Consider the following 11,969-nt stretch of genomic DNA (forward strand, 5'->3'; position numbering starts at 1 on the left):
AGGGGGTTCTACACAGGCTTAAGTACGGGGGAGGAGCAAGGGGAAGGCACAAAACTCTGGCCAATAACGGGTAACGGGGGGAGGTACAGAAGGTGGGGAAAGGGGTACATTGAGCCAATAAGGCAAACCGAGGGTGGGGATACATACAAGATAACCAATCATGGATACAAGAGGGAATGCTTGACACAGAAACTTCTAGAACAAAGGAAGGGGCTACAAAGGATTGACATCCCGTGGGGCAGGGTTTAGGGTGAGGGACAGGGAAGGTTCCAGATAAAGAGGAGGGGTAGGCCCAAGGCATGAAAAGGAAAAACCATTATGTACTTAACTTAAGGGAAAGAAACTGGGACGAACCATCAACACAGAAGGAAAATTAACATTAAACAACACAACATTTGTCCTTGTTCCTTTCAACAATTTAATTGTATGTTTTATCAATTCCTCCTTGTAGTGATCTCGCACTCCTCCTTCATCTGAATATCCCCACATACCTTCTTTTGGGAAGCAGAGCTGTGTCTCTCCTACTGGGCAACTTTGGTATGCTGATGGAGCCCACCCTCCTTTTCCCAAATTGGTGGCCACCCAATAACTTCTTTCCATAATAGTACACGATTCCAGCTTGTGCTCATTCTAGCAGGAATCGATGTGTGTGTGGAAGGCAAGGGTGGATACCGTGCATCCCCGTACCCAATTGTCTGGTGACACTTGGAACAAGCATCAGCATTATTTCCTTTTATCATCATTAGCAATGGGATGACTCCCATGACCATTTTCATCCCTCTGCCTCCCTCAAGGCCTACGGGGTTGCTGCCAGTAGCCGAGGTTTGTTTCATCTTCTCGGCAGCAGGGAATATGTCCTGGGCTCTCCCACTTTGTCTTTCTCTTTTGGTAGTGTTTCTTAATTTTGTCCCAAATTTAGCTTTAACATTCCAGTGCGAGGTACAGCAGTAACAGCTCGGTATACACAACCCTTCTGACACTCTATTGCCAAAACCTCTGCTCTGGCTTTCTTTTCTCCTCTTGTTCCATTCTCAAATAACTCCCACCAGTTATGATCATCAATTTCGATTTTTCCTCGTGCTGATAGGGTATTTAGCACCTTAACAGTTTCCTTCTGTTCCTTTCTTCTACATTGGACAAATAATGTGAATGGGAGATACCCACCATAGGGATGAGACCACCACAGCTCAGGACAATATGGACAACTCTTTTTGATGAAGGGGTTACAATCACACCTGGCTTCAGGACAGGTGACTTTCAGTCCTGACTGGGAGACCTTCGAGACAAATTGATCCAGTGCCAACATCGAGAGCTCTGGATTCACCCTTTGAGGTCTCCAGGCTCGGATGTCACTGCCCAACCTGCAGTAGGAGGGGTTACAGGACCCTTGACTCTACTCACATGTGTCCATCCTTTTTCAGGTGTCCTCACAGCTGTTTCAGTTGTTAACAGAACCAAATACAGTCCTTCCCATTTTGGATCTAGATTTTCTTCTTTAATTAACACAGGTTGTCGTGGCCTAATCTTATATATGGCAAATCTTAGAGGGATGGTTGGAGCCAAAATTCCCCTCTCCTTTAATACTTGTAAATTTTTATTGATTATTATTATGTAATTCTGGAGGGAAGGGTCCTGAAATAAAGCTGGATCAAGTTGTTCTCCTTTAGGGTCAGGCATACCATACAGCATTTCATATGGTGAAATCCCTGTTCTGGAATTTGGCATTGTTCGTATATTAGACAGGGCTGGTGGGAGGCACTTTGTCCATGGCATTTTAGTCTCAATCATTAATTTTTTACAGCTGTTGTTTTAATGTTTGATTCATCCTTTCAACCCTGCCAGAACTCTGAGGGTGCCAAGGTGTGTGATACTCCCAGCTGATGCCCAGGGCCGGGGTCAGTGACTGCAGCACCTTTGATGTAAAGTGCGTCCCCTGCTCTGAGTCTATGGCTCGAACCAGGCCATACCTTGGGATTATGTGTTCCAACAATATTTTGGCTACCACTTGTGATGTGGCCCTAGCTGCAGGGTATGCCTCGACCCAGTGGGTTAATTTGTCTATTTTCACCAGTGGATATTTCCATCTTCCTATTTTTCATAATTCTGTAAAATCTATTTGTATTCTTTCAAAGGGTCTGTAAGCAAATTTCCATTCTCCTGATGGACCTTGTAGCATATCTTTTTAATTAATTTTCTGAACAAGTTAACCAAGTCTGGATGCTCTGCTTTGCAATATCAAAAATGGCAATGCATCCAAAAAAATTTAAATATTGGTCTTCTAGCACTCTGGTTCCAAAATGAGTTCGTTGATGTAATTGTTCATTTATTTGTCTGGCCTGGGTTTTGAGTAAACTTTCCCTGCCATCTGCTAAAACCTATTAATTCTCATGCAGTTCTGCCCTTAATTTCTTTATCGCTTATTTTTACTGAAGAGTAATTGTCCACACAATCACATTCTAAATTTTCATCCTGGTTCCTCATATAGGAATTGTCCAGGACTTTCAGCAGTTGCTGCTTTTAGCTCTAAGTCTGGGGCAGTGATTAGAATAGCTTCATATTTTAATATTCGGGCATCAGTTAACCATTTCTCGGCTTTTTGATTTAGAATTCCCCTCACATTATGGGGGTGTGGACCACTAGGGTCACCCCAAAGGTGACTTTTCAGGCTTCTTCCATTAAAAGTGCTGTGGCCACTGGGGCCTGCAGACATGTGGGCCAACCCCGGCTGACAGGGTCGAGCAGTTTAGAATAAAATCCCACTGGCTTTCGACTGCCTGCCCATTCCTGGCTGAGCACCCCATGTGCTGTTTGATCAGAGGTGTTTACAAATAACTGAAATGGTCTCTCCAAGTCTGGGAGAGTGAGTACAGGGGCTTGAATTCAAGCATGTCTGACCTTTTCAAAACTTTTGTCATCCTCCTCTGCCCATTTCAGGCGATTACTGGTAAGTTTTTTATATAGAAATTTCACTTTCTCACTAAATCCCTCTATTCATTGATGACAGTATCCCAGCAGTCCCAACATTTTCCTCACTTCTTTTTTAGTCTTTGGAGTCCCAGGCTTAGTATTCCAGACACTCTGTTAGGATCCAATTTCTTTTTCCCTTTACTTAACCAATGACCTAAATATTCTACTTCTGGTTCTGTGAATTGCAATTTAGCTTTGCATACCTTCAAACCCTGCTGTGCCAAAAAGTTTAAAAGTCATATAGTCCCATTTCTACTAGATTTCTGGTCTTTTTTCTGCTATTAATAGATCATCTACATATTGTAAGCATTTCACCCCTTCTGGTAGCTCAAAAGACTGCATTAATTCTTCTAGGGCTGCCCAAAGGCATTGGGGGAGTCTGTAAAGCCCTGAGGCAATACTGTCCAACGCAGTTGTCGTTTCCTGCCTTTATCAGGATATTCCCATTCAAAGGCAAAGCAATCTCTGCTACTTTCCTCTAACGGGCATGCCCAGAAGGCATCTTTTAGATCTATTACACTATACCAAGTGTAGCCAGGGGACAGCTGGCTTAAGAGGGTGTAAGGGTTTGCTCCTATAGGAAATTTGATGACAGTTCGCTGATTTATAGCCCTCAAATCCTGTACCCATCTGTAATTCCCGTCTGTCTTTTTGACAGGCAGAATAGGAGGATTATGTGGGGACATACATGGTTCTGAAATCTCTTGTTGCAAAAGGTTTTCTGTGACAGGCTGTGTAGAGAGCCTGGTGCAGGAATGGCTGGAAGAGAAAGGCCATAGTCAGATCAACTTGGTGAGGCTAGCAAAGTAGGCCTCGGCTTCAAGGACACAGTGTCCTTGAGATGAGGAAGGCACATACAATTGAGAAAGACAGGACGCAGATGAAGAACTAAAAGAGCTCTACTAGCCACAGGAATGCAGAAGTGCTTGGCCAAGCAGCACAATTGACGCAGATAGCAGATAGACCAATGATGAGCTCAGATTCTGCACTATGCATGAGCTGATTAAGCACTGTATTTAATCAACACTCCATGTACCAATAAACGAGACTTTGTGGATGACCATCTGGTGTCCGCGTCTCCCTTCGCCGACAAATGGTGACCCCGACGTCCCCCCGTCGCTAAAGAAAACGGGGGAGAACGCGCCACGGTCGGTGAAGTAGAGTTGGGGCCTGCCGCAACCGGGTCGGTGTCAAACGACGTAGGGAAGACACCCCCAGGAGCTACAAAGGTGGTCTTGGGCCATACGTGCTGCCGAAGCCGGAGAGTTGCAACAGCGCTGACGACAAAAAATGTACAGGCAAGCAGCATATGATTTATTTATAGTGCATTTAGAAAAGTTGGGGATAAAAGAGATTAATCCCAGGAAGGACGTACCGGGGTTGTTAGCCTGGGGTTATGCTAAAGGCTTATTCTCTAACCCTCACACCGTGCATGATTTGAATGAGTGGCGTAAGCTAGGGGATGTGTTGTGGGAGGCGGTATTGGAGGATGATAAAACAGCGAAAAAGCTGGGGAAAATCTGGCGGGTAGTTCATAACGCACTACTAAAGCAGCAAGCTGAGAGAAGGGCAGCACAGGAGGCAGTTGAGGCATATAAAAGAAATGCTCAGTATGGCGATAATGAGCCCCGAGCACCTAGCACGACCAGGGTAGAAATACCTGTTGCTGGGGGGTCGGCAGGAATGGCAGACACGGCCAGCTGCGCTTGGCCCTCTGCACCTCCCTTGGAAGAACGAGAGGATGACGCCGCTGCGTCAGCGGAGGAAATTGCAGAGGGCGGGGTACCCCAACCTTACGGTGATAAGTCCCCTTGCCGGCCGGAGTTTAGCGCCCCCGAACCTACAGCTGAGCCAGACCCTGTCCCTGGGGCGGGAAGCGACCTGTGGGAGGAGATGGCTAAACAGCGAAGGGAGGCGTGGAACATGCTGGCCAGACATGGTCTGGAGACCGGGGACGAAGCCGCTGTTGGCGCAGCGAGAGCCTGGGCCTTTCCTGTAACGTACACCCAAGGGGTAAATCAACAGGGACAAGCTGTCCAAGTGGGAGCGTATTCGCCTCCCGATTGGAAGCTGTTAGCCCAGCTAAGACAAACAGTGACTCAGTTCGGTTTCCGGAGCGAGCCAGCTAAGCAGATGCTAGATTTCTTGTTCGACACATACTTGTTATTGCCAAATGATTTAAGAAGCATAGTGAAGCTGATTTTCACGCAGCATCAACAGCTGCTGTTTAACGCACACTGGCAAGCCCTTGTTCATGAGGCAGTTGCGGTACAGAGGGGTGCTGGCGATCCGTTGGCTGGAATCACAATGGACGAGTTAATGGGACTGGGACAATACCGCAGGACAGAGGCTCAAATGATTTCGGGGCCCGATAAGGTTAGGGAAGCCATGCGTCTAGTGAGGAGTGCCATTGATCAGGTCAAGGATAGCTCAGGCATACCTATGTATATGGGAATAAAACAAGGAAGGGAGGAGTCCTTTGGAACTTTTGTAGACAAGGCCGCCGAAGCTATCGAGAAGGCAGGAGTCCCAGAGTATATGAGAGGGGCCCTACTTAAACAATGTGCGTTGCAGAATAGCAATGAGGCAACAAAGAGGGTATTGTCGACTTTAGGGGCCAATTGGACAATAGAAGAGGCGTTAGAACGAATGGCACTACAACCAACAGGGACGCAGGCCTTCTTGGTCAATGCGCTGAAGGAAATAGGTTTAGGGCTACAAAAACAGGCCGAGTCCACACAGTCGCAGGTGCTAGCCGCTCTTGCTCCGCTCCGTGCTTCTACAGCGGCTCCAGTCACCTCCACCGAGCACCGACCTCCAGCAGCGCGGTGCTATAGATGCGGAGGCGGAGGCCACTTTCGACGGGACTGTCGTGCCTCAGGAGTATGGTGCCAGAACTGCCAAAGCAACACGCATAACACATCAGCTTGCCGCCGCAAGTCGGGAAACTCCCGGCGGAGCGCGCCTGGCAGCCGCGCCCGGACACAAGTAGCCGCCGTGACATCAGCGCCATCTCCTGTCTACAGCCAGCCACAACAGGGAGTTTGGGACTCGACCTGGCAGCCACAGTAAGGACATCCTTGATAACAACACGCCCCGTCAAGGTCTCAACTGGAGTTCGTGGCCCAGTGATCATTAAAGTACAAGCCTGTGGAGGATTAATAGTGGGACGCTCCTCAAGCTCTATTGTAGGACTGTTTGTGCTGACAGGCGTCATCGATGCAGACTACACGGGAGAGATACAAGTAATGGTGTACACTCCCTTCCCTCCCCTTACGATTGAGGCAGGCCAGCGTATCGCCCAATTTATTCCGCTCCCACAAATGAGCCGGGGTATGCAACCGCTAAAACAGACCCCACGTGGAGACCAAGGGTTCGGATCCTCTGGTATTGCGATGCTCACAATGGACTTGCACAGTAGACCCAAAAAGAAAGTGAGATTAACCTATGCAGGACGCTCCATAGAAATGATGGGACTCTTGGATACTGGGGCAGATACCAGCATTGTTTCTCCAGAAAAATGGCCTCACGATTGGCCGTCACTGCAGACCACGGATACCGTAACGGGCGTAGGAGGGTTCACCCTCGCCAGAAAGACACCCGCAATAAAGGTCACCATAGATGGGCAGGATCTAGTGACTGTGTTATCGGTAGTCGCGTTACCACCATCAGTGCATTGTTTAATAGGAAGGGACATTCTAGCCCAGCTTGGGGTGGTGCTATCCAATGAGCACCCTTTGGGGTAATCGCCATTGCTTGGACTTTCCCGATCCCGATCACCTGGACTACCGATGAGCCAGTAATGGTTAAGCAATGGCCTCTAAAAAGGGAAAGTCTAATACAAGCACATCAACTCGTGGAGGAACAATTCCAACAAGGACACTTAAAACTCTCTACGAGCCCATGGAACACACCAATCTTTGTGATCAAAAAGAAGTCAGGAAAATATCGTCTTTTGCATGACCTAAGAGCAGTAAATGCGCAGATGGAGGCAATGAGGGCATTGCAGCCAGGCCTTCCCAATCCAGCAATGCTCCCGCAGCATTGGCCTCTTCTGATTATTGATCTAAAGGACTGCTTTTTTACTATAGCCTTGCACCCCCAGGACACTAAAAGATTTGCATTCACCTTGCCGGCAATAAACAGGGGGGAACCCGATAAGAGATATGAATGGACTGTTCTTCCACAAGGTATGAAAAATTCGCCTACTCTGTGCCAATTGTATGTTGATGCGGCCTTACAACCCCTGAGGCAAAAATGGCCCGACACAATCATCTACCATTACATGGATGACATCCTGTTTGCCCAGGAAACAGCATTCACGGATGCCCAAATGCAGGAGATTCAAGCTACTCTGGCGGAGGCATCCCTCGTGATAGCTCAAGAAAAGATACAGCGAACTACACCGTGGAAGTACCTAGGGTGGTCTATCACAAATCAAATCGTACAACCGCAAAAGCTCCAGCTCGCAACAAAAATCACCAGTCTCAATGAGGCCCAACGATTACTAGGAGATCTGCAGTGGCTCAAACCAATAGTTGGGATACCCAACTCCTTGCTAGACTCCCTTAGGCCACTGCTCAAGGGGACTGACCCAACCACACCTGTGACCATGACCCCACGACAAAAGGACGCTCTCGACGGCATTATACGCTGTGTCGATGAAGGGTTTGTCTCCCGCCGAGATGTATCCTCACCCATAGATCTTACCATTTGGAGTACTCCCGACCACCTACTCGGAGCACTCACACAGACTCAAAAGAAAACGGGGGAGATGCAGGTACTAGAGTGGATAACCCCACCTTTACAGGCAAAAAGGACAATCAGCACAAAAATCGAACAAATAGCTACCTTGATTCGTAAGGGTCGGGTAAGGATTATGGAAATCACCGGACTAAGCCCGACAGTAATCTATTTGCCCATGAAGAAGGAGGACTTAGATTGGTACCTCCTCAACTCAGGAGATCTACAAACAGCCTTGCTGGAAGTCGGAGCAGCCGTCCACACCGGACCGCTGACGCCACGACACCTTCAGTGGTTAGGAAACTGGGACTGGGTATCAAAGCCAATGCGCTCGGAGCAGCCGATAGCAGGCGCTGTCACAGCTTTCACAGATGCTGGGAAAAGGACAAGAAGAGCAGCTGTCACTTGGAAAGAAGGCCCTCGATGGAAAAGTCAGACAATGGATGCTACTCCGGAAGACAGCTTACAAACATTGGAGTTGCTTGCCGTTGTATGGGCATTAAGTGAACTGCAAGGGCCTCTGAATGTGGTTACTGACTCATTTTATGTAGCAGGAGTAGCACAGAGAATTGAGGACGCCTCGGTAAAAGAGGTGCAAAACAGAAGACTCTACGAGCTCTTATGCCAACTGAAGCGAGTAGTAGGGGCAAGAACGAAGCCCTACTGTATTATACATGTTAGAAGTCACAAGTGGGACGTAGGCTTGGGAGAGGGCAACGCTAGGGCGGATAGATTGGTCATGAATGTAGCAGATGACAGAGTGATTGAAGCGAGGGAGTCACATGCACGATTTCACCAAAATGCCAAAGGGATGGTGCGCAAGTTTAAAGTAAGCACACAAGAAGCAAAAGCCATAGTGAAAGCCTGCCCCATTTGCAGTCATCATAACAGTGGGATAGGCCTTGGGTGCGGAGTAAACCCTCGGGGCCTGGAGAGTAACGAAATTTGGCAGATGGACGTCACACACGTAGCAGAGTTTGGGAGGCTCAAGTATGTGCACGTTACGATAGATACTTATAGTAAGTATGTCTGGGCTACAGCGCAGACAGGGGAAAAGACAATCCATGTAATTAGACACCTGACAAGTTGCTTTGCAGTTATGGGAACGCCTAGGGAGGTAAAGACCGACAACGGGCCGGCGTATGTCAGCAGGAAAGTAAGTCAGTTTATGAGGTTCTGGGGAATTAAACACATCACAGGAGTACCACACTCGCCCACGGGACAGGCTATAGTAGAAAGAGCCAACGGGACACTCAAACAATATTTACTCAAACACAAGTCCATAGGTGATCCACAGGAAAGACTAGCCAAAGCTCTCTATGTGATGAATTATCTGTGTGTGTTTGGGGATGAGTCGGAGCCGCCTGCAATCAGGCATAGAGGGAAAAGGGAAGGCAACAAAGAAGAGCGTACGAAGGCATGGGTGAAGTACCGGGACCCAAAGACAGGGATATGGAACGGCCCTGCGGAAGTGGTATATTGGGGCAGAGGGTATGTTTGTGTTTCTACCCCCACAGGAACAGTTTGGGTCCCTGCTAGGTGGGTGAAGCCCATTCTAGATGACCGAACTGGTGGAAAGGTTCCTGCGGAGACCGTTGACCCCAGCCGACCAGGAGCGGGTTCAGCAGAAGTTGACGTCGATCTCACAGCCCTATTTGCGGGAGCTAGCACAGTATAACAGCGCTGCCCGTGAGGCACTGAGACAGACGCCACCGAACTGGGCCGATTGGATCGAGAGCCATGCCTACCAAGAAGACCAGCCTCTTAGCAGTCGTCCTTGTTACGCGTGTGGAGGGCAGCTGTGTGAGGCCTGGGTGGCTCTAAAGTGCGGGGGCTGTGGGGACTGTTCGTGGGTAGAACAGAGAACGGTGTTTAGATTGTGGTGCCGAAGGTGCCAGGGGGAAGACCTAAGAAACTCAGATTGGGGTTGGGCCCTAGAGAGAGAAGCAGGTGCGCCGTATGCACAGATTCGGAGCCTATACGAGACACCAGAGCAGCTCCTGTTAGCGTGGGCCCGGTGGGAATTTACCAACTGGATCACGAGGCAGCGAAGCAGCGCAGGCTCGCGCATCCTCGCCGGAAGGTGCAGACACAAGGTGCCGCACCTGCCTTGGTCCCGGATAGGGCCATTTAAGCCCGATACAGACCCAGAAGAGATATTAGATCAGTGCATAGAAAAAGTAAAGCAGTGGCAGATAGCAAAAGGCAACCCAAAGCACAAAAGAAGTCGGCTACCAAAGAATTCAAAACGAAAATGAGCATTGCACCGCTTATGCTTATTACGCTTGCTTACGCACAAGCTTCCCCAATGCAGCATGCGCCTCGAGAAAACGTATGGGTAACATTTGCCAACATAACAAAGCAAGAGTCAATCTGCTTAAGTTTGGGGGGAGTACAAAATCCATTCAGGACATGCCTGGTAGGGTTACCAGTCTGGAGACCAAGAGAGTTCACGGGATATGTCGCTAACGATACCTTAATTGCCCTAACTGATGGCAACCTAACCCAGTCCTGTGCAGTCGACACCTCTGAACCGGCACAGCACGATGGATGTTGGCAATGCCGAATTGTCTTATCCTTAAATCGCACCCTGGCTTCGCCTCCAGAGGAACTTGACCTCTTTGGGAGCACTAGCACCACTATAGGAAACAAAACAGGAGGGTGGTTCAGTTTCGAACCACTAAACCCCAGCCATCTCAATACACCAAGTGAGTTTTGGGCGACTCTCGACTCCGCCCTTCAGCCAAGCAGTATCCACCTACAACTTTACTCCCAGTGTAACGGCAGCAACATCACCGAGCCCAGAGCATTGCCCCCGGGAATATTCCTAATCTGTGGGGACCGCGCTTGGAATGGCATCCCCGTAAGACCACAAGGGGGGCCTTGCTACTTGGGGAAACTAAACATGTTTCACCCCAATGTAACTGCCCTCATGCAGCTCACAAATATAACATCTAGGAGAAAGCGTAGTTTACACGACCTCGACTGCACCACCGTAGGGCCACCAAACTTTTGGAACGAGTTCACAGAGGTAGCGCTCGCCACCGTCCTCCCCGGGGCAGCGGCTCTCAAAGCTATGACCCTAGCCAGGAAATTAGGGTGTTGGGCTAAAGACGAACTCAACACCACCTCCCAGGTTCTAGACATGATGGCCAGGGACGTCTCGAGCGTGAACCACGCAGTCTTACAAAACAGAGCAGCCATTGATTTCCTACTCCTAGCTCAGGGGCATGGTTGCGAGGAGTTCGAGGGAATGTGCTGCATGAATTTATCTGACCACTCTGAGTCCATCCACAAAAAGATACGAGACATGCAGCAGAAATTACACAACCTAAAAGAAGAAGATGGTTGGGGCATCGACGAGTGGTTAAAAAGCCTAGGCCTTGGGGGATGGATTCGAACCGTCATTAAGTATGATGTTATGGTTTTAGGTATATTCTTGTGCTTAGCTTTGTTGCTACCTTGCTTAATAACTTGCTTACAAAATTTCATTCAAAAGACTGTTAGCAAAGCTTGGCAGGCCACTCTTCTAGCTCAAAAAGAAAACGGGGGAAGTGTAGAGAGCCTGGTGCAGGAATGGCTGGAAGAGAAAGGCCATAGTCAGATCAACTTGGTGAGGCTAGCAAAGTAGGCCTCGGCTTCAAGGACACAGTGTCCTTGAGATGAGGAAGGCACATACAATTGAGAAAGACAGGACGCAGATGAAGAACTAAAAGAGCTCTACTAGCCACAGGAATGCAGAAGTGCTTGGCCAAGCAGCACAATTGACGCAGATAGCAGATAGACCAATGATGAGCTCAGATTCTGCACTATGCATGAGCTGATTAAGCACTGTATTTAATCAACACTCCATGTACCAATAAACGAGACTTTGTGGATGACCATCTGGTGTCCGCGTCTCCCTTCGCCGACAAGGCTGAAGGCCCGGGCTCCCTTCTAATGATATTGGATATTGACAAACTCGGATTGGCAAATCAGGATCAGTGATTTTCACTTTGATGGGTTTCATTTTTAACTTTCCTATTTCCCCAGGGGTGTGCCACACCTCAGCACATATTTGTTCCTCATCTTTTTGGTTAAGGCATAAATTTTAAGTTGCCCTTGGGATACTTCAATTTTCAAATCCAATGTTATTATTAAATCCTTCCCCAATAAATTATTTTTTGTCTCTGACAGTAACAGCAGATCATATAATCGAATATTGCTTTGGTTCTCAATTTATACATTTTTAATAACAAGGATCCGAAACGGCTTACCCG

General features: G+C 48.3%; 2 protein-coding genes across 2 annotated transcripts in view; both read left to right on the forward strand.

The window, feature by feature from the left end:
- Positions 1-11,969, forward strand: part of LOC148218136 (class I histocompatibility antigen, F10 alpha chain-like) — an 81,880-nt gene that overhangs the window by 29,659 nt on the left and 40,252 nt on the right. The gene's annotated exons all lie outside the window — the stretch shown is intronic.
- On the forward strand, positions 4,651-6,039 carry LOC148218138 (endogenous retrovirus group K member 8 Gag polyprotein-like). Its single transcript, XM_088158021.1, has one exon. It carries the CDS (start codon positions 4,651-4,653, stop codon positions 6,037-6,039), a length of 1,389 nt encoding a protein of 462 aa, XP_088014147.1.

The sequence above is a fragment of the Sturnus vulgaris genome, unplaced genomic scaffold (genome assembly GCF_052056855.1).
Source record: "Sturnus vulgaris isolate bStuVul1 unplaced genomic scaffold, bStuVul1.hap1 Scaffold_195, whole genome shotgun sequence".
Lineage (NCBI taxonomy): Eukaryota > Metazoa > Chordata > Aves > Passeriformes > Sturnidae > Sturnus > Sturnus vulgaris.